This window comes from Sebastes umbrosus, chromosome 2, assembly GCF_015220745.1.
Source record: "Sebastes umbrosus isolate fSebUmb1 chromosome 2, fSebUmb1.pri, whole genome shotgun sequence".
In the NCBI taxonomy this organism is placed as follows: Eukaryota; Metazoa; Chordata; class Actinopteri; order Perciformes; family Sebastidae; genus Sebastes; species Sebastes umbrosus.
In genome coordinates, this window is record NC_051270.1 from 36,535,992 (window position 1) to 36,563,366 (window position 27,375).

General features: G+C 42.8%; 1 protein-coding gene across 3 annotated transcripts in view; it reads left to right on the top strand.

The window, feature by feature from the left end:
* The window catches only part of lrp4 (low density lipoprotein receptor-related protein 4), a 151,295-nt gene that overhangs the window by 42,167 nt on the left and 81,753 nt on the right, over positions 1 to 27,375 (top strand). For all 3 annotated transcript variants that reach the window (XM_037792250.1, XM_037792260.1, XM_037792268.1), the window contains exon 2: positions 21,294 to 21,440. In XM_037792250.1, coding sequence (XP_037648178.1) covers positions 21,294 to 21,440 — 147 coding nt within the window. The remainder of the gene's footprint in view (positions 1 to 21,293; positions 21,441 to 27,375) is intronic.

Genomic DNA, 27,375 nt, shown 5'->3' on the forward strand with positions numbered 1-27,375 from the left:
CCTAGTCTGCAGAGCTACATTCTTCTGAATTCAGAATGAAGACTTGAGTAAATGATGACCCGAGGAGCCGCTCTCACTCTCTCCATCAGACCTCCGTGAAGCAATGCGAGACCCTGACATCTTTCTAGTTTACTCAAATGCTCAATCAGCCGGACAAGGTCCCGACTCCACGGACGCCTCTTAATTTCCTACAACACAACGGATCTCCGGCGCTGCCCCTTCTTTCCTTTTTCTGTTGTCTCCTTCTTCAAACAGACAATTGGTTTGTATTGATTTCCTGCACATCATTCCCAGATGACTCATCCTCTCTCTCTCTCTCTCTCTCTCTCTCTGGGAGTCTGGCTCTGCGAGGAAACGCTTTCTTCAGGTTTCCTGCTCTACTTTTAGGTGGTGCTCGTCGAGGTGGAAGGTCCCGTCTGGGCCTTGAGGCTCGGAATAGTCGCCCGTGATAGTAGTAGGTGGGAAAGTGTGTATATAAAAGTGTATTCTTTCTTTAAGAGGAATAACAACGTCTTTAGTGGGGCCGAGGCTGGCAAGAGGTGTGCTGTGGGCGCCCCTGAGGAGCATTTGGCCTTCCTCGACTGTTTTGTAAGCGTTTGACAGGTGAAATAGTGTGGGAACTGCGGGGAGTGTTGCTTTAAAATGCTTTTTGTTGCGCTTGTCGGGGATGTGGAGGTGCCTGGTGAATGCTCAATAGCTCTGTAGGAGCCACTGGTGAATGGCTGAGTGCTGGGGGGGAAAATGGCTTCCCGCAAGAGCTGTGCAGATTGTTGCTGAGGCTCCTTCTGTAGGGGAAACTGTCCACATTTCTTTCCCCCAACTGCTGACTCCCACAGAGGAGCCCAGAAACATTTCTTTTTTTGTTATTGATTGATCCGACTGCCATGTACTTTGCCTGTTTCTCAGCCTGAACCAGTTGGAGTGCCGCCATGCGAACTGATGAACCACATGTTCCGCCGAAGCCCGGCTCGCTCTCTTAACATCCTCCGCCTGGGGAAAGAGACATGCTATGGAGTTTATTGTAATGGCACAAAGCTGTCTCGCTGTCCACGCTCATTTTCATTGTTTTCACTGTGGCGTTCCATGTGTTGCAGGGGAAATCGCACATGAGGCTACGGTAAATCAAAGTCAGTTGTAGTGTCGTCCCTGACAAATATGCTGTTAATCAGACCAATAATCGCTTTGTTCACCCTTTCTCTGAGATTGGTCCAAGCCCCCTTCAGGCAGTAAAGATCCAGCAGTGCTTTTTCAATGATGGAAAGATGGTTGTGGTGAGACATGGTGATGAAGGATGAGTCGCCCGTGTTTTGATTATTGGGGCAATGGGAGGGTCAAACGGGGTCCTGAGAACCCAAGGAAAATGTGGGGGCGCTTCGTGCTCCCCTTCGCCTTGATTCAGAGCGTTTGCCTTCGTGTTACCAGAAAGAGAGACCAGAAGAGTTGAGGCAAAGATAAATGGATGCGGAAACCAAGAGAAGATTTTGGGGTAAAGGAGAAGCAAAGAGGAACGCATGAGAGAAAACAGTTTACGTTGAAGGAAATAGCTTCTGACGGACTATATTGGATGGATGGAGGAATGTGGGTTTTGCGGGAATAGCTTGCGGTTGCTTTTAGAGCCGGAGGAGAAAGTAAGGCAGAGAGCGAAGCAGAGAGAGAGGGATTGTTCGGAGCCAGCGCCTGGCGAGGGCCATTGTTCATCCTTCCCTTTTGAGCTGAAGGAGACAGGAGAGTTTCACACGCCACTCGCAGGCATCCTGCTGGGCAGCCCCGGAAGGGGGCTATTGCAGCCGGTAAAGAAGGCCTGGCCATAGGGATAAATTACTCTGAATGGAGGGGTCTGTGTTTGCCATTTTCTCCTTCTTTTTCTAAAAGGAGCCGGAGAGGGAAAGAATTCAACCCCAACCACAGGTTGTCCGCTTCGCTTCTGGAAAGGCTCTGCCTTCCAAGTCACCAATTTAACGTCTCTCCACCCCCACCGTCCTCCAACCTCTTCACTCCCACCTCCTCTGGAATGCTCCGGGGTTTTGTTGTCCTGCGGGGACCAGGGTGTGTGTGTGTGAGTGTGTGTGTGTGTGTCCTGTGGTTTCATAACTTCAAGATGTGCATGTAATCTTATCAGGGTACGGGATATAAAATTAAGCCAACATTTAATTACTTTCAGAGAAATTAATTCACAAACTTTCTTGCTAAATATCAACAAATGTATGACCTAGGGTACCTCTTTAAAAACCCAATTAAATCGTTCTTTACGTCTAGTTTACATTCCCCTACTTATTGTTTCATGTGTAAATAGACAATTCTAAGATGAACTTCACAATGTCAAAGTCGGCCTTAAAATAACTGATGTTCCAGCTAATAAAGACGCCCCAGATAAGATTTTGACAGTGACGTTTGTCAGGTAACTTGTTTGAAGGGATTATTTCCTGGTGAAGACTTTGATTCCTCTTGTTGGTGTCAGGTTGGTGATTGACAGGGATGTCATTCAGCACTGATATAGAACGGCACTGGAGCTGTTTTCACACTTCAAATAGGAAAATAGTTTTTTTCTTAATGAGAATAAGAAGCCCGGATAACTATAAGTATGCTGTGAAAAAGAAAATTAAGTTCCAGTAGCCTCACCATTATGACTGGATATTGGTACTCAATACCTTTTTAAAGTATTGACCGAAAAAACCCAGTACCAAGTAGTATCGAAACTTCTCCAAGTCAAACGATACCTGCAATCGATCCTTTTTATGCCCAGATCTATTAAAAAAAAAAGACTATTTGTATGGTTTTGCTTGCAGCCAGTCCCCGCAGCAGCTACTATACATACAGCCAGGATTGCCTGAACGAACTACCAAACTGTAGTACTCTGTGGTATCGGTATTACTTTAAGGGTACTGGTATTGGTACTGGCATTGTGATTAAACGATACCCAGCCCTACACACCATCCGTCATGATACCCTACATGGTTGGCAAAGGATTGAGATGTGACTGAATGAAAATATGAACGTGGATGACAAGTATGGTCTAGTTTCCAGTTAGAGCTTGACCAATATATCTCCCTGAGATGATATTGGTCAATACTGACCACAGAAATATGAGTGTATATGATAATAGCAAAACAAAACTGCACTCAGATGTTTTATAGATCATATTTGTATGCCTACATTTTACTTGATTTGTTGTTTGTGTTTTCATTTATAAAAAAAAAATGTTGGTGAGGCTTGCTGATAAAAATGTACTCTCAAAGTTCAAAATAATTTGGAATTAAACAATATACACAGTTGCTTGTGTCTTTGACAAAGTTTTACTGACGTCTTTGAATTTCCTCTGAAAATCTCTTGCGGTTTCTTGAGGTGATAAGTTCATATTCTGCGTCAAACAAACATTTAAAACAAAAATTCAAATATCAGCATCTCAATCCAGTATCGGTCTGGATCTATTCTGATGTTTCTTGACCAGTTTGGCTGATAAATAGAAAGACTTAAAGCCTTTGACAGTGTGCACAGTTGTACAGACGTGTGTGTGTTTGCGCGCGCTTGTGCGAGCCCTCCTCGTAGTTAGCAGCTCATTTTAACGGCTGGCTGTTGGACTGATGTAGAAAACAGAGAGGTCAATATACCGAAACTGGCAAACTCTCACTCGGAGATCTGGAATTTACAAGCCCAGTTTTTGCCCCAAATCCCAAATGTTAACATCATAGAGCGTCTGGTGCCAACATGGAGGAGGTTAGAGCTGCGGAGCGGAGCCCTTCATGCTGCGTCAGTTTATAACTGGATATTACCGAGCTGGACCTCAGCGCCTGCTCTCCTCATCCAGTCAGAGCCCATAAAGTGAGTTACAGATCGCCCGCATGGAATAATCTCCTCTTATTACACTTATCCCTTTGCTGCGAGTTCACATTCACAGACATGCTGCTAATACTGATCTGGCATCCGGTGCTGCCATGAGGCCTGTTCAGGAACGCTCTACTTGCTCTCGTTCTGGTTTCGGTACCTTACAAAGCTCAGGTTATTCTTCTTTTTTTGCAGTGGTTGAAGTTGTAATTTGTTTCAGGTGTTCTGATGGACAAATTATATGCAGATAAGGGTACGATGTGATTTGTATGTGCAATTTGGTGATAAAGAAGTTGATAAATAGATCCATTTTTGGACAAGGTTAAAAATAAATTGTTTCATCATGACTAGAGGATGACATTTACACCACAATTTGGTCACACATCTACAACCTAGTCTGCTGACGACTTCGGTCATTTAGTTTAGATTCATAGATATGGATGCACCGATATGTTGGGTCAGTATCCGTGCCGATATCGATCTTATTAAGTGGATCAGGTATCGACAAGTTGTGACCTATAATTCAGTCAAGGTGGATGGCTTTTGGTAAGCTTTTGAGCAGGAATTGAACATTTTGTATTAGCTGATTAGACAGTTGAATGGTGCCGCATTTTGTTACAAGTGAACAAAGTTCACTCTAACGCAAACAGCTACAGATTTTGACACTGCTGAGCCAGTGTACTCACTTCATCCTGTTGTAAAGATTTGGTTGTTCAATTGTACTGTAACTAATACTTGCAATTTTTAGTGTTGTAAAACCAGCTCCTCCAAAAATGAAAGGTTTAAAGCTGGGGTAGGCAACTTTGGAGCAACCAACAAGAGTAAGGTATATATTGAGTGTATCGAGCCGAAAAAATCCCAGCCCCTGTCTTAAGGCCTTCCTCCAAAGCAACTCCCCCGAAACACATGACGGACAGCACTTCCTGACTACTGCTGAAGGACGAGTCCACGAGCACATCATTGTCTTTGCTAACTGTATCCAGCTACCTCATTCACACGTAAGAGAACACCTGACATTATCATTATGAACATAAACAATTCAACTAGCTTGCTAGCTCTCGCAATATGTGCGCCTCGCCCATAGATGTATAATAAGACCTGGATCCGGCACCACCGTTCAGCCTTGTTTCCAAGTGGTCATTGCAGCGGTATTGCAGCGAAACGTCCTCCTGTGGCCCCAAGAAGCATTTTCCCCATAGACCACCATTATCAAAGAGACGTCTGTAAAACTGTTGACAGGACCTCGAAACAAGGTTGATTATGATTCTTTCTATTGTGAACTGTTGATCCATGGAGGTTTTATATTTGTAAAACTTTCCTCGAGCCAAGAAATGCGATGTTTAAAATCAGTTATGTCGTCACAATGTAAAATCTGGGCCGATCGGGAACTCATCGGCGGGGGCTAGTGGGAGAAATACTACTGCGCATATTCAGTGGGCCGCATGCCCCGGAAGTAAACCAGGAAGCTAGAAAACGTTTTTGGCATATGAGCCAGGTGAGCAATTCTCATTGGACTGAATAGGCGCTGACTTGGGGTCTGGTATCCAGTTCTTATAATACATCCATGGCCTAGCAGCTGAGTGCACAAGCAGAGTTTGTGTAGGTAGGTAGGTAGGCAGCCCATCCATCCAGTCATTTCATGCGGGCCAAATGAAATGATTGGATGAGTTTATTACAGGTATGCAACAGCCACAGATGCCGTATCTTTCTCTTTTTTTTCCAGAGCATTTGATTTATTGATTGCTGTCAGGATGTAAAGAGAATTTCGACAAATACAACAAAAAAGTGCTTCTAAAATAAATGGCCTACCCCCCTAGCTTTTAGGGCTGTTTTTGTGAAAGTTATTCAGCCATCTATCCTGGTTTGCTGTACTTTCTCCTGAAGGCTGCCACGGTCTGACTTTGATTTGTACGTCAGATGGATTTCAGTCTGTCAGCGTGCAGCCCTAGAGCAGGTGATCGATAAATCCCAGGGAGAGGTACTGATCTCTGGAGGGGGTTTCTATTACAGGGAGGGTCCAGGCTGGAGTTTTGGCCCAGACATGTGGCTCGTGTATAACTTATAGACTGACTCCACTGGACTGGACCTGATCCAGAAACTAGTTACACACAAAAAAAAATCTAAAACTTCACCTGCAGTCCTCGTGTGCTGCAGAGACGTCCCGCTGGAAATAGTCAAATTGTCCCACACACAGAGATTTTAGAGTCCACTAGACAGCCAATTCACTTTCACCTTTTCTCTCTGTTTCAGCTATTCTGCAATTTTATTCTACTTGGACTCTGGTTTAAGCACGGCGATGTTAACATTCCTGTTGGTTCAGCTACTTTAATTTGAGCTGAGTGAGGTCCGCTGCTTTTACAAACCAGAAACATGGTTTTGATTTGCCTCCACAGAACAATAGATGTTTGCAGTGGAAACGGTTCGCTTAGTTTGGGGTTTTTGGAGGACATTTTTTGAGGTTTGCGTCCCATGAACACTGCACTCATGTTGGCATTGATCTCCAGATTTAGTTTTGATTTTTAAATTCACCATGTCCTGATTTTATTTGGTTTCACGCTTGAAGATTAATTTCGGGTTATATCAGTGAAATAGACGACCGTTTGATGCATGTTAAATTGTGTCGACGTCTGGTTTAGGACCGGCGTCATTTATATACTTTCATTTTCTGTAGAAGCAAGTCAAACTACTGTTTTTCATTTGTTAAATGACAGAAAATTGTGAAAAAAATACCCAAGTTGGAAGGCTCCAAATCTTGACTGCAAACCTCTACTTTATCTGATCATGTGTGGGCAGAGCAGGGGAGTTGGAAACTCAGCAGGACTTTGGTTAGCCAGGATCTGGATTGGGATAAACTGACATAAACAATTAATTGATTATCAAAATACTTGTTAATTAGTTTTGAGCCATTAAACATTTAATCGACTAAAAGTCTCAGTACAGTGTCCTCTAGGGGGGAACCTCTACATAGAACGATTAGTGTTCATTGAAAAAAGGTACAGACAGAAAGATGGATCTTGGCATTTTAAGAATTGATAGAGCATAATCCAATTGGAAATTGGACTCCAAACTGGAAAATCAACTCTTCCCAGGAGGGAGCTCTGAGCTCTGAGCTCAGCTGAAGCTCTGACCCGTGTATCCCTGATAGAGGCCCCTGTTGGAGGATTTTGGGGGTTAAAGTGTGGATGGTGGGGAGTCCTGTATGTGTGTGAGTGTGTGTGTGTGTGTGCGTCTGTGTTTCAGTGTGTGTGTGTGTGTGTGTGTGTGTCAGGCCTGGCAGCAGTGTAAACACAGAGGAGCTCTGAGCTCTGCCTCTGGCTGTGAACACTAGACTCGCTGGGTAATGTGCTGAGTGAGCACTTGGTGTCCAAGCTCGCTCTAATCCACAGATTGTCTCTTTGGCCAGCTGACCCCCCTCATACACACATGCACACGCACGCACACGCACTCACACTCACACTCACACTCACACTCAAACAATCCTATTCATACCAACGCCAATACATATTTGCACTGAAATGCTCAAAGTCTCACATTTACTGTAAATCTGCAGTGATGCTCTTTGAACTGTAGACGCTAGAGATATTCCGATACCATTTTTTCCTTCCCCTATACCGATTCCGATACCTGAACTTGCGGCCGATACCAAGTACGATCCGTCTGTGTCTCTCTCTCTCTCTCTCTCTCTCTCTCTCTCTCTTGACCGCACTGAGTTATTCCTTAAAGGAGTTGGCTACTTGTATAACACATTTTAGTTTTAAAAACATCTTAAAAATACATAATTGCTTTGGCTTGGCAGGGAGTAATCGCAGGCCCAGCAGGCCACCGGGCTTGCAATACACTGGCAGAAACCTTGGTATTGGATCGGGGCATAGACTGCCGTACTTGCCGATACCATATCCTGAACTTTGGGCAGTATTGGACTCACTTTCGATACTGGAATCTGTGTCGAAACAACTCTAGTAGATACAGCAAAAAAACAACACTAAACGTTTTATTAATACTTGTATACTTATGTCTTTTAACAAAAGAAGCCAAAGTTCTCAAATGTTAAATGTTGTTGAAACACAAGAAGCCGTACCATAGGACCTTGCCTAAATGAATTACAGCATCAAATTGAAATTTGGAACTTCGTATTGATCAATGAATAAGTGATGCTATAAACATTCAATATCAACTTTTGGTGCAAAGTTTTTGAGGTTCGATACCACGCGGGCCCTAGTCAGAGCTGTCTTTCCCTCCCGACGGCATCCCTTTCATCTCAGTGGTGTGGCGTTCGCGCTGCTGTTTCAACAGCCGCTGAACAAATAGACCCAACTTTCACGCCCTTCGTCTCTCTCTGCCCTCCTCAACCCCTCCTCTCTGACTCACTTGCTTTCTCACCCGCACTTCATAAAAACACCACAAGAATCCTCCCACACTGGCGTATGACAGTCAGACCTGCGGGTCTTCATCTGCCCATATGCAGCTCGCACCCTGTACAACAGCTTCATCATCATCATCATCATCATCATCATCATCATCATGTGTGTCGTCTTTGTGGAAAAGCAGTCGTCCGGTTTCCCATTAGGTCATTAAACCCCTTAAAGCCTGTGTCCCACACAGAGTAAGTAGCGGTGATGGATCTTTTATGTGTTTTCTCTTTGATCATAGTAGAGTCCTTCCCTCATTCACATACTGTATACAGTACACACACACACACACACACACACATATTGAGTCCCAAACCCACATAAGTACAGTGTGCGGAGGCCCGAGTCATGACAAAGGGCTGACAGTAGTGGAAAATGAAACGTAGTACGACGCGCTCGTCCCTCTCCCTCCTTAACCCCTTCATGGCCCTGTGACTAGACAGACTGCACCGCATAACACACACAACAAGAACACTGACGTCATCTGCTATAAAAGTTTAAATTTGTGTTTTTTTCTTTAAACAATTAAAAAGTCTGCCAAGCGGGAACATTTTACTTCTGTATATATAGATGGACAAAGCGTTTTCCCTTCTTCCCACAATACAAAAGTGAAGCCAAATATCCCAATACGTGAGCTGCCATCTTGAGATTTTGATGAACATATACCAGATAAGATAAGAACTAACTAAAATGACAGAAGCAATCTTAGAACAAATTTAACGTGTACTTTTATTTATTTTTTTGTTTGGCCCATCACCCATTCACTAATATGGAGGGGGCAGGGTTTATGACCTATACTGCAGCCAGCCACCTGGGGGGTGATCCAGATGTTTTGGCTTCACTTTTAGGGAGCTGTCACATCGTCCATTTTTACATACAGTACATTCTATGGTGTAAGCCAGTCAGCGAAATATCTCCCAAAGCTACAGGTTTGGTTTAATTCTCCTGGATGCATCTGCTTCGGTCCAAAGATCAAGTGATTAGACTTCGGCTGTAGCAAAGAATCACGATTTTCATTATTAGATGATATTTATTGCTTTTTAGCTCTATTATTTATTTAAGGTAACTCTAGTGCAATTCAGCAAATAACAGCATTTGTTTAATATTGCACATGGTTCCGTACAAATAGATCTAACTTGGCACATAGTACTGTAGTACCGTGCAGTAAATGCATCACCGAAATGGATAAAATACATTTACATGCATGTTGCGTTCACATAGTGTCGGTAAATGATAAACAAATGTAAAGATTTCCGGAGGCTGCAGCTCGGGTTGTTCAGTGTTGGCGTAATCATGTTTTATTTTGAGATCTTGACACTTTGCCCAGAGAAAATGAGATTTGGGGGGGATTATGTTGGATTATCTCAACATTTTTGGCAGATTTTTTTCCACTTGGTTTCAGTAAAATAACAAATGAAAAGACACACTAAAACATTTGTTTTCTCTCCACTGTGTGGATATTTCTTCCCTCTTTCTATCTTGCATGTAGCCACCACTCCCACCCCTCCCTCCACCCCCCCAGTGCCAGCCCACATGCCCGTCCAGCAGCCATCCACTCATCCCCGGCCAAGTCAGTGTTATCTTTGAACTGACTTCAGAGAGACTGCTGGCCGGTCGCGGATGATGGCACTGTGTGTGTTGTGTGTGTGTGTGTGTGTGTGTGTGTGTGTGTGTGTGTGTGTGTGTGTGTGTGTACTGTATACAGCTCCGTAGCAGCACTATCCTTTCATTCCCCCCCCCCTCGTTTGATCTCGGAGGCCTTTATTTTTAACCCTCAGCAGCAGGACGATGATACATCACTAAGCGTGTAATTATGTTGTTTTCGCTCATTTCAAGGGAATAAAGGACAGTATCCTCCCACAAGCTTCTGGGTTGCACTTAGTTAATAGGCAATGACTTGGCGGAGTGTGTCTCTGTGTTTGTGTGTGTGTGTGTGTACATGTCTGGTGTTTGGTGAGCATGCAGAAATGAGGCTCTGTAATGAAGCCTCCAGTCAGGTTGGGGTGCCAGCAACACACACACACACACACACACACCCTCCTGCTGAGTTACGTCACAAGAAAGTGATTGAGCGCTGCAGTGTGATAAGACTGGAGTTTTAATGAAAGTCTGAGATGAGCAGGCGTGAAAAGAACCCCGCTGCCGACCAACTGCTGCACATTTCAAACACTCCCGTGTGTGTGTGTTTCGTGTGCGAGCGAGCAAACCAGAGGGATGAGCTCGTGATGACGGGCCTGTCCGGGAAGATTTTTAGCAATGCTTTAGAAGAGCTGGCATCAATCTGAACTTGTTTGTCTGGTATACTCTGTTTGCATAGACGAGTGCGCAAACCTGATATTTTAAGCGATTTTTTTAGAATTCCCCTCCGGTTGAAAAGTGGTACATGTGTACATCTGCTCATGCATGTTGTTGTTCCTTTGCGCTTTTTGTTCCCAGCAGAGCTCAACATGTGCTGCTGTGGTCACCAGCTCGCCACATCAGGGCGGCCTGACCCACGGTGGGCAAATTAGTAGGTGGAGATGAGCCAACGGAGAGGGGTGGTGGGGGGGAACGGGCAGGGAGGATGAGCTGTTTGGCACCGTGAAGCCGAGTCAGCGTCACCCAGAGCCATCACACAACCACAGGGAATTCAGCAAATGAGTGTCGGAGCAGCTGTAAAGCTCCCATATGTTGTAACGGAGAGAAGTATAGAGATAAAAAAGGAGCAGGAGCCTGGGAAAATGGTACTTACAATCATTAAAGCTCTGCCAATCAATATTTAATGCAACAACGAACGTGTATATATCAACCCGTTGACAATTATCACCATCTCTTTATGGAGCTGTTTAGCCTCTTTAAGCTCATTGTTTTAATTTATGGAACCTCCTGAGCTTTTTTTCAGTTACAGTTAGTGACTAGTCGGTGAAGAAACTGGAGCATCTAAAGCAGGGCTACCTAAAGTGTGGCCCGTGGGTCAAATTTGTCCCGCCATAAGATTCGATTTGGTCCGCCAGATGTTTCTAGCAATTTTTTCAAATTTAAATTTTTAATTATTTTTAATTTAAAAGACCAATCGGCCAGGATTGCCAACTTTACTCTCTTTCAGAGAGCTGGCTGTTGTATCATGAAAATAGAAAAACCTAAGGAATCCATTGGTACCAACCATGTCATGCTAGCTTGTAGGGAAGGAGGCTCAATAACGCTCCAAATTTAGGTTAACTTTAGGCGAGGAAAAACTGGCAAAATGGGTCGTCTCTAGACGGGAGCTAAAAAATTGCGAAATCTGATCTGCGATCTTACAAAAACTTGCAAAAACTCTCGCTTGACTCGCTGCTCGACTATTCAAGGTCAATCTTAACAATATTGCGAGAGTTTACCCAGTTTACTGGTTCCCGTCTAGCCACTACCATGAAAATGTGTTCTATGGGTACCCACGAGTCTCCCCTTTACAGACATGCCCACTTTATGATAATCACATGCAGTTTTGAGCAAAAGCATGCTTTTTTTTAATGCAGTATAAATGTGTTACCTATTCTACAAAAATTATATTTCTGCGTACCGGGGTCCCTAAACGGTCTTGGAAGTATATAAATTGGTTATTACTGGAAATGAGCCCAATTGTATTCAACAGGTGGGTTTTAAGGGGTTAACTATGTAAGAATCTAAAAGAATATTCAATTAGGGGAACTTGGGATCCTAGTACCATTTTGCATCTTAACAATATAATACAACAGGTGTATGCTTTTGGCCTGTGGCCCATCATTAAGTTCTAGATCTAAAGGAAAGATTTCTGGATGTGGACAGAAACACAACTCCAAATGACACGTCAAGACAGCTAACCTGCCACCACCACCGTTGGCATGTCGGAGCAGGAAAAAACTGAATCAAATTGTTTATTACAGCTTTCCATACCTCACAACACACAAAGCTCGTCTTTCTCATAAAAAGTCTGGTAGATAAACAGTTTGCTTTCTGATATTGGCTTTCACCTCTGATGCAGATTCACAATTATTCAAATGAATGAAGCGTCGATGTCGACTCGATCTCAATGTGACAGACGAGACGAAAGATAGAAGTGACACAATCTGCTGTGTGAGTTGAGGTCACGTTAAAATTAGACAGGTTTGTTTTTTCCTGATAAGCTAAAAGATTGCTTGCTTTGATTGTATAAAACAATTTCTTCTTGATAATATACTATAAAAAAGTCTAAATTCTTTGATTCCAGCTTCTTAAATGTGAATATATTCCGATTTCTTTACTCCTCTATGACAGTAAACTGAATATCTTTGAGTTGTGGACAAAACAAGACATTTGAAGACAACATCGTGGGCTTTGGGAAACACAGTGATCACATTTTTCAGCATTTTCTGACATTTTATAGACCAAACATCTAATCGATTATTCAAGAAAATAATCGACAGATTAATCGACAATGAAAATAATCGGTAGTTGCTGCCTTTATCCAGATATATCAAGATATCAAAACCTGTTTTTTTAAATGTCTTTATCTAAAAACAGGTGTTGCCAAAGTGTTTATCTTCTATTTGGAACAGTATTTTCATTATCTTAATACCAGGAAAGCCTGAACACAGAGTCAGCCGTCTCTGTTCAGTGTGAACTGCTGAATGACAGTTCTCACAGGTGAACAGCCGTCCTGTACACGGCGATCAGTCGGGCGTCTCGTTCTGTCAGCGGTCTCGCAAGGCGACACATGACGAAGGATGAACACTGTTGCCTGACAGAGAGGTGGGGCGCCAGTTGTGTCCATTCTCATTGTGCAGAGCTGCGCGACGCCGTGCGGCGCAGCTGAATGCAGCTGGTTTGGGACGGTTCGGGCTGAACAGTTGCCGACACGCTGAGACGCAGCTGTCTCTCCGAGGCGACGCCTTTACAGCTCGACACCAGCGGCGGACGGGTGGCAGGGAGACAGAGGACGGGACAAAAGGCTTGACTCATTCCGTCCGTGCTCCTGTCTTACCCCTTCACATTGTCAGACGACTCATTTCCCCTCCGCCCCCCAATTTCCCGCTTATCACTTTTTATAGCGGCGCACTCGCACGCTGAAAGAAAGACGCAGCTCCGACCCTCCAGGTAGTCTCCGGGGAGGTCCACGCCTAATTAACTGGCAGCCTTTTGACATCGTTCAAAGCGCGTGGCCACCCGCTCTCTGCAGGGCTGAGTTACCATTGTGTGTTTTGGCCCCACTGCTCTCCCCTCAACTCTTCACACTCGTCATTTAACTATTTAACAGCAGCAAATTGTGAATTGGTGAAATGGAGGTTGAATGCCACCTGGTTAGATCTGAGACTCCCGTACGACGTGGCGGCTTCCGGCTCGGTTGGGTTGGTGAACGCAGGCTGCTGTAGGTGGGGTCAGGTTGAGACGTGGTGTCCCGGTTGGTTTGCGGGATCATCTCTGTTTACCTTTTGGGGGACCACCTGTCTTGTTCCACACCAGGCCTGTTTAGACAGTTTCAGGCGGTAATAACCAGCAGCAGAGGATCTTTGGTGGTCTCTGTTTTCTTTTTCTCTACTGGAGGTTCTTTCTGACTCACACACCGGCCTCTGGCAGCAGCAGGCGACGTGATAATTTAGTTGTCTGTCTGTCTGTCTCACTGTTGGCCTCAAGAGTGGGTTCATCGCGTCAGCCTGCATCACCTGTTATTGGATTGAAATAGAAGCTTTTCTCACTTGGTTGTTTGTGGGTTTGGTGCACTGACAATCAAGTTTCAACTTCTCAAATCTACAAACAAAATTGGAAGTGTTATCTTCTTATGAATATTTGTACGAGGCCGCTGACTGACTCATCCTTTTCTTATAATCCTTGCAACGTTACAGGCGCTAAAAGCAGAGGCGCAGGTAGAGCAGGCAGTGTTCACCTTACTTGTATATATTAAAGAGGACCTGTTATGCTTATTTTCAAGTGAATATTTGTATTTTGGGTTTCTACTAGAACATATTTACATGCTTTAATGTTCAAAAAACTCTTTATTTTTCTCATACCGGCTGTGTTACAGCACCTCTTATCACCCTCTGTCTGAAATGCTCTGTTTGAGCTCCTGCCCCGTCCGAAAAAGACCAGTCTGCTCTGATTGGTCAGCTGGCCCATTCGGTCAACCGAATCAAACTCCTTGGACTTCGCTCCAGCTCTAGCTTTGTTTGAGGCCGTAACAAACTAGCTGTTAGACAGGTATTATGCAAAGGTTACTTGGTGACATCACCACATTACGGAAGAAAAGGCGGGACTTCAATCAAGGCGTTTCAGGCAGTTCGGGAGCAGTGTTTCTGTGGGGGGAGAGTAACTCCCTTTGGAGTGGACTTTGGGCTTTGTAACTTTGCAAACCTTTCCCATGCATAAAAAAAACTACATAACACACTAAAGGAAAGAGGAAAAGCACAAACGCATAATAGTTCCCTTTTAAATATTCACCCAAGTTGCAGCACGCACCTGCAGCTCTTCGCTTAACATGTTCAGTGTCAAACTAATCCGCTGATAGAAATGTGGCTTAAAAATGTCTACTTGTAGCTTTAGACCACTTGATTAATGCTTATCTATGCTAAAGTTCTGCCACTGACGGTTCCCGTGGCACCTTAACAACACATTCTCTTGGCTGGAAGGCTTTTGTTGTGAAAGGCAGCTATAGAAGAAGCACGACAACTTCAGAAAAGTTGTACTGTTCTACTTCGGCAGCACTTTGCCCCTCTGTTGCTGCTGCCTGTGTTCAGTTTCTTCTCAACTCAGCTTTTCAGGCAGTTAAAAGGAAATCTTGTTTAAGATCAATTAACTGCTCAGGTTGTAGCCGCTCCACTTAAACACCCTCTAATAGACTGAATGATGTGTTGTCGCCTAACTTGCACTACAGCTCAAAGTGATCCGCTGTCTCTACAACACAGCCCGGCATGTGATCTGCGATGCATCAGAGGCTTGTCATGCTGGCGCTCTTGAAAGCGCAGGCAGGGCTGCCATGCCTGGCTGCTACTGCATGGTGTGTGTGTGTTTGTATGGACTCTTACATAACAATGTAATGAGTGGTGATGATTCTGTTTTTACTTCTTCAGTAGCTGTCAGTATAAATCCTTGATCTGCTGGTTGTGACACATTCATACTTGATTTTTAAACTAATGTGCGTGTTGATCTTTCACTCGTCATCATCAGTCTCATCAGGATCTTTTTGTCCTCCTTAATCCAAGGAGTTAGAAGTTGTGATTATTTTTGGTGGCAGGGTTACAAGACTATGTTTGTATGAGACTAATTATATCCCCGCGACAACGTAGTCGGGGGTATATAGCGTTCCGCGTGTCCGTCCTTCTGTCCGTTCGCGTGCCACACTTTTGTTTTTTCCGGAGCAGAACTCAAAAACGATTTAACTCAGGAGCTTCACATTTGGTATGATGGTTGACAGTCTGGTCTAGTTGTCCATTTTGGGGGTTAGAAGTTCATGGTGCTCAAAATTTTTGAAATTTCTCCAAAAGGGCAAAACCTTTGGCCCTACTTTAGCAGGGGTCAAGCAGTGAGCAGGGGGAATGTTAGCCATGCTCACTTTTGCCTTGTGTTTGCATTACTTTTTGTGACTTGGTACAACTCATAACTCTCCAAGAGCATCCTGAAAGACTTATGGATACAATCTTTTGTCACATCAATGTCATTTTCGTATTGCATTAGTAACGTATTTTGTAAAATTGTAGTAGATCTTTTTGGAAAAGTAGTTTGAGAAAGCATTTAATAGACAAAATAACAGTCCTGCTTCTTCATTTGCAACACTTCCCACAATGCTCTGATGATACAACCAGAAATATTAAAGAAATGGATACAACCAGAAAACAGTATACCAAAAATGATAACAAATGCAAAATACTTCATCTTAGGGCTGGGTGATATGGAAGAAAATCAATTATCACAGTATTTTTTTGTACCATATACCTTAATATTGATATTTATAGTAATAATAATTATCAGTAATGTGGATATAATGACTAAGTGGGTAAAGACAACTAATAGAACAGCTAGAACAGTCTGCTAAGTTTAGAAAATAACATCACTTTATTATTAAAACCTGGGAAAGACAACACTTACACCATTATGCGATATTCTGATATCCAAGATCTAAGACGTTATCTGGTCTCGTATCACAATATCGATATAATAGCGATATATCGTCCAGCCCTACTTCATCTTGCCATATATTTATTGTCACATTGCCTATTCCTATTCTCAGTTATGGTACATTCACATGCACGTGCAGCAGCACAGTGCGTACGGTGGTTTCTTTGGCTCTTGTCGGAGCCAGCGGCCTCTGCTTTTTAAAGCATGTTTGACAAATGCGCGGCCTGTGATGTGGCTTCGTGTTGACACAACTTCTGCTCCAGCTCACGGACTCTAATTTAGCTCGTCGAAAACCCGCACGCACACGCACACACATGCACATCTGAATAAAACACACATATGCTTAAAATTACAAATCCAGCATAACTCACAACACTGCAGTGTTAATCTATGTTGTAGTCTCAGGAATTAGTCGTAGGATTTTCAGGCCTTAGTCTGTGCCTGTCTGTCTCTCGGAGGGTAAACCGGCGTTCCCCCCCCCCCCCCCCCCCCCCCCCCCCCCGGGGGTCTGAACACCGTAGGAACTATAGACCGCTCAAGAATATTAGAAAGACAACTTTACAGACGGGAAGACTTGGATGACGCCATCATCCCCGTTTCCCCTCCCGTTATAGCGGCGAGTTCTCGAAGCGAGGGGGAGGAGGGAGGGAGAGAGAGAGAGAGAGAGGGGGAAAAAAGTGAGGAAAGAGGAGAAAAGAAGGGAGGCAGCTGAAGGGGAAGTGTGACGAGAGGATGGTGGGAAGACAAGAATGAGGAGAGGGAGAGGGAAATGAAAAGAAAGAGGCCATTAATTTAGTGCTGTGGGAGGGATCTGAAGGTTACTGAGCTCTCTCTGCCAGGCCCTCCTGGGTTGACTGATGCCTTTGTGAGGAGGCCAGGAACCACACACACACACACACTGATACACACATGCGCGTTCCAAGAAACTCTGAGTTTGTTGCGGCAGGCCAGTTTGAGCAAAACAGACTCACATACACACACACACAGATGGTCATTAATGGGCTTCAAAGTGGGAGCAAAATGGGGAACCTTTATTTATTTCCTTTCCCGCTCGTGATTCGCTGTGATGCGCCTGAGAATGTGTTGACTCTGAGTTTTATCTCTGCTGTGGAGGGAAATCGGAGCAGAGTGTACAGAACGCATGGATCCTGTGTGTGCGTTTGTGTGTTTGACGATGTATTTTGGGATGTTTGTCTGTGTACATATGCATACTGTCAGCGAAATGGGCCACATTAAAGGGCCAGTAAGTAACGTGTTATGGGATATAGAACAGAATTAATATGTATTTCTTGTTGATGTAATGCAATATATGGTTGAGTTGCAGTAGAGAGAGATTAAAAAATGTTTCATAGATTCATAATTTCCTCTTTGGCTAAAGCTCCTGCTATTTAGAAGTCCCTGAGCGGGAGTCCAAGGTCAAGGCAGTAAAAAGCCCTCTCTCCATTTTGTGGATGGCTGTAAAAACGTTTTTGTTTTTTTCCCCCTAGACTTAGCTCTAATCTTTGCTCTTGTCTTACGATTTACTGGATTTATTTCTTAGGGCCTCTAAAGCCTCCACACAGCGGTGTAAAATCGCTCTGCTCTGGCTGTGCCATTGTTCTTCTATGCTCAAAATCGCCACAGAGCGCTGCGCTAAAAAGTTCCGATTATTTCAACTTTGAGCTCGGTTGCTGATGACCTTTTCAAAAGCGCAACCAATGAGATAAAAACCGCAACCGTTGTTGTTGCCTCGAAACAGCGAATGGCGTCCCTTGCGCTCTTTTTGGGGAGATCTTTTACCTGCTGTGTCTGCAAGTCTCTGCATACTATACCTCACAGTGAGTGAAGAGCTCATGTGAAGGCAGCTTAAGGAGAGAAGTAAAAATGAGTGAGTCTTTAGCTAACTGCTCACAACTCATGGACAGGTGCAACAAATAAGACATTGCTTTGTTTGAGCAGTCAGTGAGTGATTACACATCAGGGCAGTATTAAAGAATTTATGTTGACAATAAATGAAAGTAGACCATATCTCATCAGTTTACACAAAAGTAAACTTGCTGCTTTCATATGGAATCAGGCAGAGGGCAAACCGGATATCATGTTTGTGGACGAGAGAAGGACGGTAACATTAGGTGATGTCGGCAGAGAAAACAACAGTAATTGCTAGGGGTGGGGGTAAAAATCGATACAGCATAGTATCGCAATATTTTGCATAGTTATAGTGTATCAATAGACGGACTTCAAGTATCAATCTTTTATTATAAAGTATTAACCTCTTAACAATCCGACGGCCGCTAGTCTGAAAGCTAGAGTGAAGTTCTTGGCATTATATGAAACTAGAAAACCTAAGGAATTGATTGTTAGTAGTACCAACCATGTTATTCTAGCTTGTTGGGATGAACGCTAAATAATGCCGAAAAAATACGCAACATTTTGGTGAAGAAAAACTGGCTTGACCAAGAGGTCCCTTGACCTCTGACCTCAAGATATGTGAATGAAAACTCTGAGATGAACAGAGTGCAAATTGGATCTCATTAGATAAAACGGATGCATTTTGCATATCACAATCTTTTTTTTAAATCGCAATAAGATCGTACCGTGACTTAAGTTTTGTGATAATATCGTATCATGGGGACTCTGTTGATTCCCACCCCCTAGTAAAGGGAGATGGCATTGCTGTCCAAAGTTAAAATATTTTCACTTTTTGCTGTCCTCTTTGACGGAATTTACAACCGGATGTTACGTAGCTCCGGAGAAAGTTGTTTAAGTTTGCAACAGAATATTAACAGAAAGGTGCATTTTAACAGCTACACGCATAACTAGAATAATTACATCAAATAGTCGACACAAAATAATTTTATTTTAATATATATATATATATTTATACCCTCACTAATAGCACGCTGATAATGTTACACCTTGGAAATGAATAGAAATATTGTGCCATTGTGCTTGTATCTGTGTTTCGAGTGACACCTTTGTTTTCTGTCCGACAGGTAAATTGACTAAATTATAATTTATTTTTTTTAATTAATCACTTCATTAATCATTATACCGATGGGTGTCAGTCCACCAACACTGTCATATCGGTTATTTTTTCGAGGACGAGAAAGAACCTTCATGCGAAAAATCCACTAAATAAATGTATAAATTGATGCTTTTAAAAGACGCTTGTCCTTCTTCTCACAAAGCGTCTCAGCTGGAAACACCACAATACGCGTTCACACATGCAAATTTACACCGATTTATAAAACCTCCCGACCCTGAGAGGCTAAAACTCCCCGAGGCTACACACACAGCTGTACTCACGGTCGTAATACCGTCTCTCTCTGTGACACATTCAACACACATGTTTATGTTCTGACAGAGAGAGATTCATTTAATGAAAGCCATTCACAATATGAAGATGGGTGCATGTTTACGGCCCCCAGAAGGGTTGTGAAGTCTCATTTCTACACGGTGACATAGTGTGTGGCTGTATGGAGCGTATTAGGCCGCAGTTTGCAGTACACAGCTCGTTGGAGCGCTGACAGAGAAGCTGCGCGGCAGATGGCAGCCCAGCAAATGCAGCTAAAAGAAAGAAAGCAGCACATGAATGTAGCTGTGTAAAGCAGCCCGTGTACTAAAGGCCCTGATAGCATCCTATTGTTGTTTCTCCATCCGGGGAACTTTTTCATGAACACCGCCTTCGAGACGACTGACAAACTTTCCGACGTGAGCAGCAGTGATTCAGAGAAGTGGAACCACGTTAATTTTAATCTGTCCCAGACAGGTGGATCTTTACTGCTACGGCATAAATCAAATAGACAATCACATTATAGTACTCTAAACAGATGTTCGCACACATGGCTGTGGTTTTCTGAAACGTTTGTCACACATACAGATGGGTAAGTAGGGAGTAGTTACAGGTCCATACTTGTATTTTGGGTTTCTACTAGAACATGTTTACATGCTTTAATGTTCAAAAAACACATTATTTTTCTCATCCGGTCTGTCTGAATATACCTGTATTCACCCTCTGTCTGAAACGCCTCGTTTTTAGCGCCTGTCTCTTTAAGAACCCCCCCTCCTGAAAAAGCCCAGTCTGCTCTGATTGGCTTACGAGAAAAATATGGTGCACCTTTTGTAAAGGTAGTTCTCAAGCTGTGGACGGTATATTCTAATGAGCCCACATGTGACATAGGAAGGGGGAGCCAGATCTGAATGGCTTGTTGAATCACATGTTTTCTGATCTAAAGCAGCCCACAAAAAACTGACTGGGAGGTCTTAGTTCACAGTTTGTGGGTTGGTAGGAACTCCAGATACCTAGATGGATGTGCACAAGCACCGGCAAAGTGAGTTTTTCATGATATGTCCCTTTTAAGGAGGACGAATATATCATAGTAAAAAAAAAAAAAAAAAAAAAAAAGCAATAACTCACATGGGTAAAGTCAATTTTAATATTCCACTGGATTTCTGGTAAGCTGACCATCGCCATGGTAATCAACCTCAGAATCAGTATTCGAATGCTTCGTTTTTATTTTTTTTTAAATATATATATATATATATATATATATATATATATATATATATGTAATAATAATGTATAAATCCCAAAATAGCCCACGAAATAAGGAATAATCCAACAACATTATTCATTATTCGTATTCCTCATTAATTATTATTAGTTATTCTCAGATGGATATCATTGTTTGTTGTGTGCAGAGGTGTGTGTGTGTGTGTGTACAGTAGTGTGGCAGCGGCGCTGTACTGAAGCTTTGAATACCTTCGAATATTTACTCACCGAAGCTTCGAAGCCCAAAAAATGGTATTCGGGACAGCCCAATTTTTCTGGGTTTTGTCCCGGGAACACACAGAACTACCAGTGATGAGTAACTGATGAGAAAATGAGCCAGATATGTATAACTTGCAGAATCACTATTTGCTTATTATATGAATTCCAGTAACAAAACAAGGTCAGTAAGCATCATCTCTAACCTTCTCTTACCTCTCTGTGTTCAGGAGTCCAGGGCAGCGCTGAGTGCTCGTGTGGGAGGAACCACTTCACGTGTGCGGTCAGTGCGTTCGGGGAGTGTACCTGCATCCCGGCTCAGTGGCAGTGTGACGGAGACAACGACTGCGGGGACCACAGCGACGAGGACGGATGCAGTGAGTTGGCAATCCTCGTCTTACTATGTTGTCCTCCTCTCTCTCTCTCTCCTTCTCTCTTTGCTTCTATCTCACCCTGACTTACCTTACTTAAGATTTATTGACTCTGAAATTCAGAGTCTGAATTGGTCCAATTTGAAACTCGATCAAACAGAATCCCGTTTACCGGCTCTGACGTGATCCATGCGTCTGCTCTTAGTTTACTTTGTCTCCGTGATCAAGTAGAAATCGATGAATGCCCCGTTGGTGATGCCGATGAAGTTGGACAGAGAGTTCTGTTTTTCTAAAAGATTGTAATACAAACTTTTGTCTCTGATTTCAAAACATTTGTCGGAACTGATTAGAGAACCCGGCGTAGGATTTGTCGGCTTTTTATTGGAGGTTACTAAAAGGTACTTTTTTAAATTTTAACTTTCTTTGATTAATGTAAACATATTTTTTTTAATTTTTTCTTTTCATATAGAAGTAGACAAACCCCTACACAAGCATCTGTACAAGATTTTAGTCTAAAATAGTCTTAAAATATTTAAAAAAAAGAGTCTGATCAAAAAATAAGTACATAAGATTACAAATCTGACCAGACGTTTGATATTAACTTTCAGTACATGACAGTTTTTTGGGACTCTACAGACACATTTTGGTCAGTACCAAACCAGTGTTAAGGTTGGATACTCAGACTGCTGTATTTAAAATTTTGATACAAATATTTATATATGTATATTTAATTTGTACTAATGCAATTTTGGTTTTAAAGATATTCTGTAATTTAAAAAAAATTCAAACTGGAAGTTGCAGGTTGAATTAGCTTGCAAATGTGGTTCTAAAGAATAGTAGGTCTGCAACTAATGATTATTTTCATTGTTGATTAATCTGTTAATTATTTTCTTGATTAAATGATTAGTTGTTTGGTCTATAACATGTCAGAAAATGGTGAAAAATGTCAATCAGTGTTTCTCAAATCCCAAGATGACATTCTCAAATGTCTTGTTTTGTCCACAACTCAAAGATATTCAGTTTACTGTCATAGAGGAGTAAAGAAACCAGAAAAAATTCACATTTAAGAAGCTGGAATTTTGACTTTTTCCCTTAAAAATTACTCCGACTGATTAATCAATTATCAAAATAGTTAGTGATTAATTTAATAGTTGACAACTAATCAATCAATCATTGTAACTCTAAAGAAAATCTCCCCTTGAGCAATGCCTTAAAGTCCCAACACTCAGTCAAGACTGGTTGTGTTTGGCAGCTCTCTGCTGCAAATTTGAGTAAAAGCAGGACTTCTGAATTTCGCCAGAAAGGTACAAGTGTGCTCAGGCAGAGTTTTCCTGCAACTAGTCCAGAATAGTAAGAAAAAATATAAGTGGGTCCATATGGATCCCATCATCACCCAGTGAAACAGTGAATGGGTCACTGGTCCAAGCGGGGTAGTATTTCTGATGCAGCGGCAGAGCGAGGCGCCCTGCGTGGTGTGTGCCCCGTGCACAAAAATGCTTGAGTGACTTCTGGCACCAGACGGCGTTTGGCTGGAGGGGAAGTCTTGGCAGCGGAGCCAGACAGGAGTATTTTTCCTGCAGAGCATGTCAGTTTGTCAAGTGGAGGAGATCTTCACCGCTCCTCTTTTACACTTGGATGTGAAATGTCAGTGTGAGGGTCTTTCTTTTCCCCCGCTCACTCGTAGAGCAGAAAAGCAGATGCCGTCCCCTTTGTTTGACACTTCCTAAGCCTCTCTGAGAGGTGTGCGGTTGTGTTTGTGTGTGTGTTGACGCTCTGTCTCCAACCCATCAGTCTTCCTCTGTCACATTAAGCTAGTTAGGGGTTGGGAGAGGGGATGCTAAGTGTTATTGATCTCTGGCCAGTTGAATGTTCAGCGAGGCCTGATCGCCGCGCATCGATCTGCGCTACGTTACTTATTTAAGGAGACACATGGAAGCAGCTGACAGATATCAGAGCATCGAGCTGGACCTTCCCTAATCCATTAGTACGGTCTGATCGATCCTCTGCTCCACCGCTACGCAGCCGGACGCTCGCCCTGTTGGATTCACTCCAGTTAATCTTGTTACCACGGAGCTCATTTCAGACATTCAGACATTACAGTACTTCATATTTACTGTTTTCTTGTGAAATGATGGATACTTTAGATCTTGAGGCCTCTGAAAATCTTTCTAATTGAACCATCAATGAAGGAAAAATCACTCTTTAAGCTTTTGGACTTCTCCGAGCTCAAATCTAAACTACACGCTGTGATGAGGGATTGCAAATAGAAGTTGATTTGTTTTAAAGGGATAGGGATCAGGTCGTCATACAACCCTGCTTCAAAACACCCAAACTATCCCTTTAAGGGGGCACAAACCAAAAAGGGTGGGAACTGGGTTGGGTTATAGACTGTATCAATAGAGTGCTACAGGAATGAGTCCTAAAACAGGGAAATGAGTTAGCATTTTAGCACTTCCGAACACGAGCTTAAGAGATTTTAACGTTTTGTTCTACGACATAAAATACATCAATAAATCTGTTTGCCACAGAGCTTATTTTCTGCAACAATCCAAAACTCAATGGAAAAATCCCATTGGCTTTTTGTCGAGGGTACCCAGGGCGATGCTAACTTCCTGGTTGGCCTACAAAACTACGTCATCCCTTGAGCACTCGATTAATCACCTATTGATTCGGTGTGTACACACCTTTGTAACTCCAAACATCAGGTGAGAGTAAATCCAGCAGAGAGCTGTCAGATTTGAATAGTTCCCGGCTGGAACTGGAAGATTGATTTCCTCAGGTAACGGACTTTGTCAGTGTCATGTGTGTTTTGAAATTGAATGCCATTCTGTGTGTGTTTGTGTGTCACTGAGGCCCACGTGACTCATTACACTGATTGAATTAAGCAATTCGGATCGTAAAACGGTGGAGTGAAATTTTATGGTTTTTAACGACGTCTTTCAAACACGACGATGAATTGAATTTACGGAGGCACAGATTCAGTGCACGGCGGAGAGAGAGTCAAACGTTTGTGACCGTGAGAAGGCCGAATCACAATGAACACACACACACAGATGAACACAGAGGAATATCTCTTTTTCTGCAGAATTGAAGCAGTGTGTAGCTTGTGGCATCCAGACTTTGTTTGAGCTTTAACGTATTTATCATTTGTACCAATTTAACAATTTCTAGAGAAAGCGACAATTGTCCTGAATCACAATGGAGGAATGTGTGTGTGTGTGTTTGTGAAACTCAGGAGTGGAGGCAAAGTGGCCCACTGTGGCTATGAAGCTATCCGTGTAAACTTCTGATCTAATTACGATGTGGGAATCATGTGGAAATCGTGTAGTGCAGATGTGGCTGTTCTGTGTGCGGTGTGTGTGTTCTCACGTGTGTGTGTGTGTGTGTCGTGAGCTTGCTTTCCCCCGTATAAAGTTTCATAGCTGCACAGAGACCAGAGAGGGAGTGGAGAAGAGTTGATGAGGGACTGAGAAGAACATGCAGGGAATTCTCTTTGTATAGCCGTGTGTGTGTGTGTTTGAGTGAAGGATAGAGCATGTGGTGTTGTGAATGTCAGTGTAGGAACTCTATCGAACTCAGAAGGAGTTGTTGGTGTGTGACGGTGAGGAGGGAATGGTCTTTACAGCCGGCCGCTCTCCTCCTCACCTCGCATGTAACATCTGTCTGTTTGTAGCGGACCACGCTGGGTAGAAGGTGATCATAAATGTACTCATTTAAAAATCACTCATTAACTTAAAGGCAGAAGGAATTCTTAAAAAAATGATGCATAGACTCATACAAAAAGAATCCCTCTCAATCAGCACTTCTGACCCATTAGAAGTGTGTGGCGGTGTGTCTCTATAAAAACGTAGCATCCAGGTGCTAGATCGTAAGCAAGAATCCAAGAGGAAGCTACAAAAATGGCAGACATAGTGCCAAAAAATGCAAATACAGCGAGTAGGGATGTCACGTGAACCGATACTTTGGTACCAAATCGACGCCAGAATTCTGAATACGTGACAATGCTTGTTTTTCTACAGTACCGCAGGTACCTCAGGTACCGTCAGAGCTCGAGGCTAACGTCCCGTGTGTTTGGGATGCGGTAAACTCACTATCGACGTGTCCAGGGGACGCACCCTATTTCTTTTCCCGATAATGCTTCATTGTGAACAACAAAGTTATGTTAAAATCGGCAGGACAAGATCTACTTAATGTTAGCTGTTTGCTCAGTTATTTAGCCGGACGCTAAGAGCTAACGTTAACTAGCTCTCATTCTACCGAATTCAACACGGAGATGCCATTGATTTACAATACGATGCGTTCAGGCTCTATTCAGTAAAAATTTGTATTTGGCGAAGTTGTCATGATGTGTTCAAATGTAATCTTGTAAAATGTAGTTTTTGGTGAGAAACTTGAAAAGATCCAGTTGTTTGAAGGAGATGTTTTCACAGCAATATAAAATAGATAATAGAGAGGGAATTATGAGCCATTTAACTTACCTAACAAAAAACAGTATGCCAACGGAAATAAAGAAGTGTCTGTTGAAGTACATGGGATTTATTGTTTTACTTTTGTTTTTTTCCGTGGTATCGAATTGGTTATTTTGAATCCTGGAATTTCACTGGTATTGGTATCAACTACTAAATTTCTGGTATCGTGACATCGCTAATAGTGAGGCGAAACGCCAAGCAGACGAAGCTCGTTCCAGAACAAGAGTGAATCTTGGGTTGGTTTTCACCCGTTGACGAGCATCCTAACCCTAACCGCTGTCGGGGGGGCGTGAGCTTCTGGTGTCGTTGAGCTGGGGGGGCCAACTTTGAATGTTGTGTTTACAAACCGCAACTGACAAATCCTACTCATTGTGCCTTTAACGGACCATGCCGGTGTGTTTTACAAGTTTTATCTCCCTTTATGCCCCTATCTACAATTCCTGCATTCATTATATTTTTTTAAATGACAGTACAGTTTTACATTTCTGGATGTTTTATTCCTACAGTTCCAGGCAGCCATCGGTTTCAATTCATTTCCATAGTATGAAGTATGAAAATCAACATACACTCTTGAACCTTGCTTTTGTTGTAAAGTCCTTCACTATCTGAATTATTTTCGTCAATGTTACGTTATCGTTTTGATGGAAATACAGTTCAAGAGCAGATTGATTGAGAAGTGCATTGCTTTGGGGTGATTTTGAATAAATATAGCTAAATAAACATGGCTGTATAGCAGATGTCCTCTGAGTTAAATCTAAGACAGAAGATGTGGTGTCACTGGATGCACAGATGATCTTCGTTAGCCGCAGTGCACAAAAGAGGTAGAAAAACAGATTAGATCACTTCAGATTACTTTACATCTTTGTATTGCCCTACTGAAGACGATAGCGGTATCTTTGCCTCGCTAGTGGAAGAGCGGGAAGGAGCACGTTACAGGGTCACACATCTCAAGGACAGGACTCTAATTAGCCCTGATGCAATTTAATGAAGACATAACTCACGGACGTTTCATCAAATTAATAACACCCCTTTTTCCTCATTGATCCAGCTGTCTGAGCTCAGGAAGCGTACACAGCTTCGGGTGGCGCATGGACACAATAACACACTTTGGCTATGTTTGATTGTAAGGCCGAATGTATGAGCTGTGAGAGACTCATGACACGAAGCGCTGCTCCATTAGAGGGCTACATGTTTATGTTCTTGGCAGTCGGCTCCACGTTCATAAACCCTCATAAGGAGAAGGAAAGGTTACACTCTGCCTTTATGAATCTGGTTCCTATGGAAATGGCAGCAAAGTGTTCATTGTGCTGAAAGCTACGCAGTCAATGGAGGGAAATTGGAGTGAAAAGTGACTGAAAAGGGAGAAGGACAGAGAAAGTGATGAAAAGGAAGATTCTTCATGTTGTGGTCACTCGGTGCTTTCAGCTAAACCTCTAACTGCTCTCTTCCGAAAAAGTTTTGTTTTCTTATGA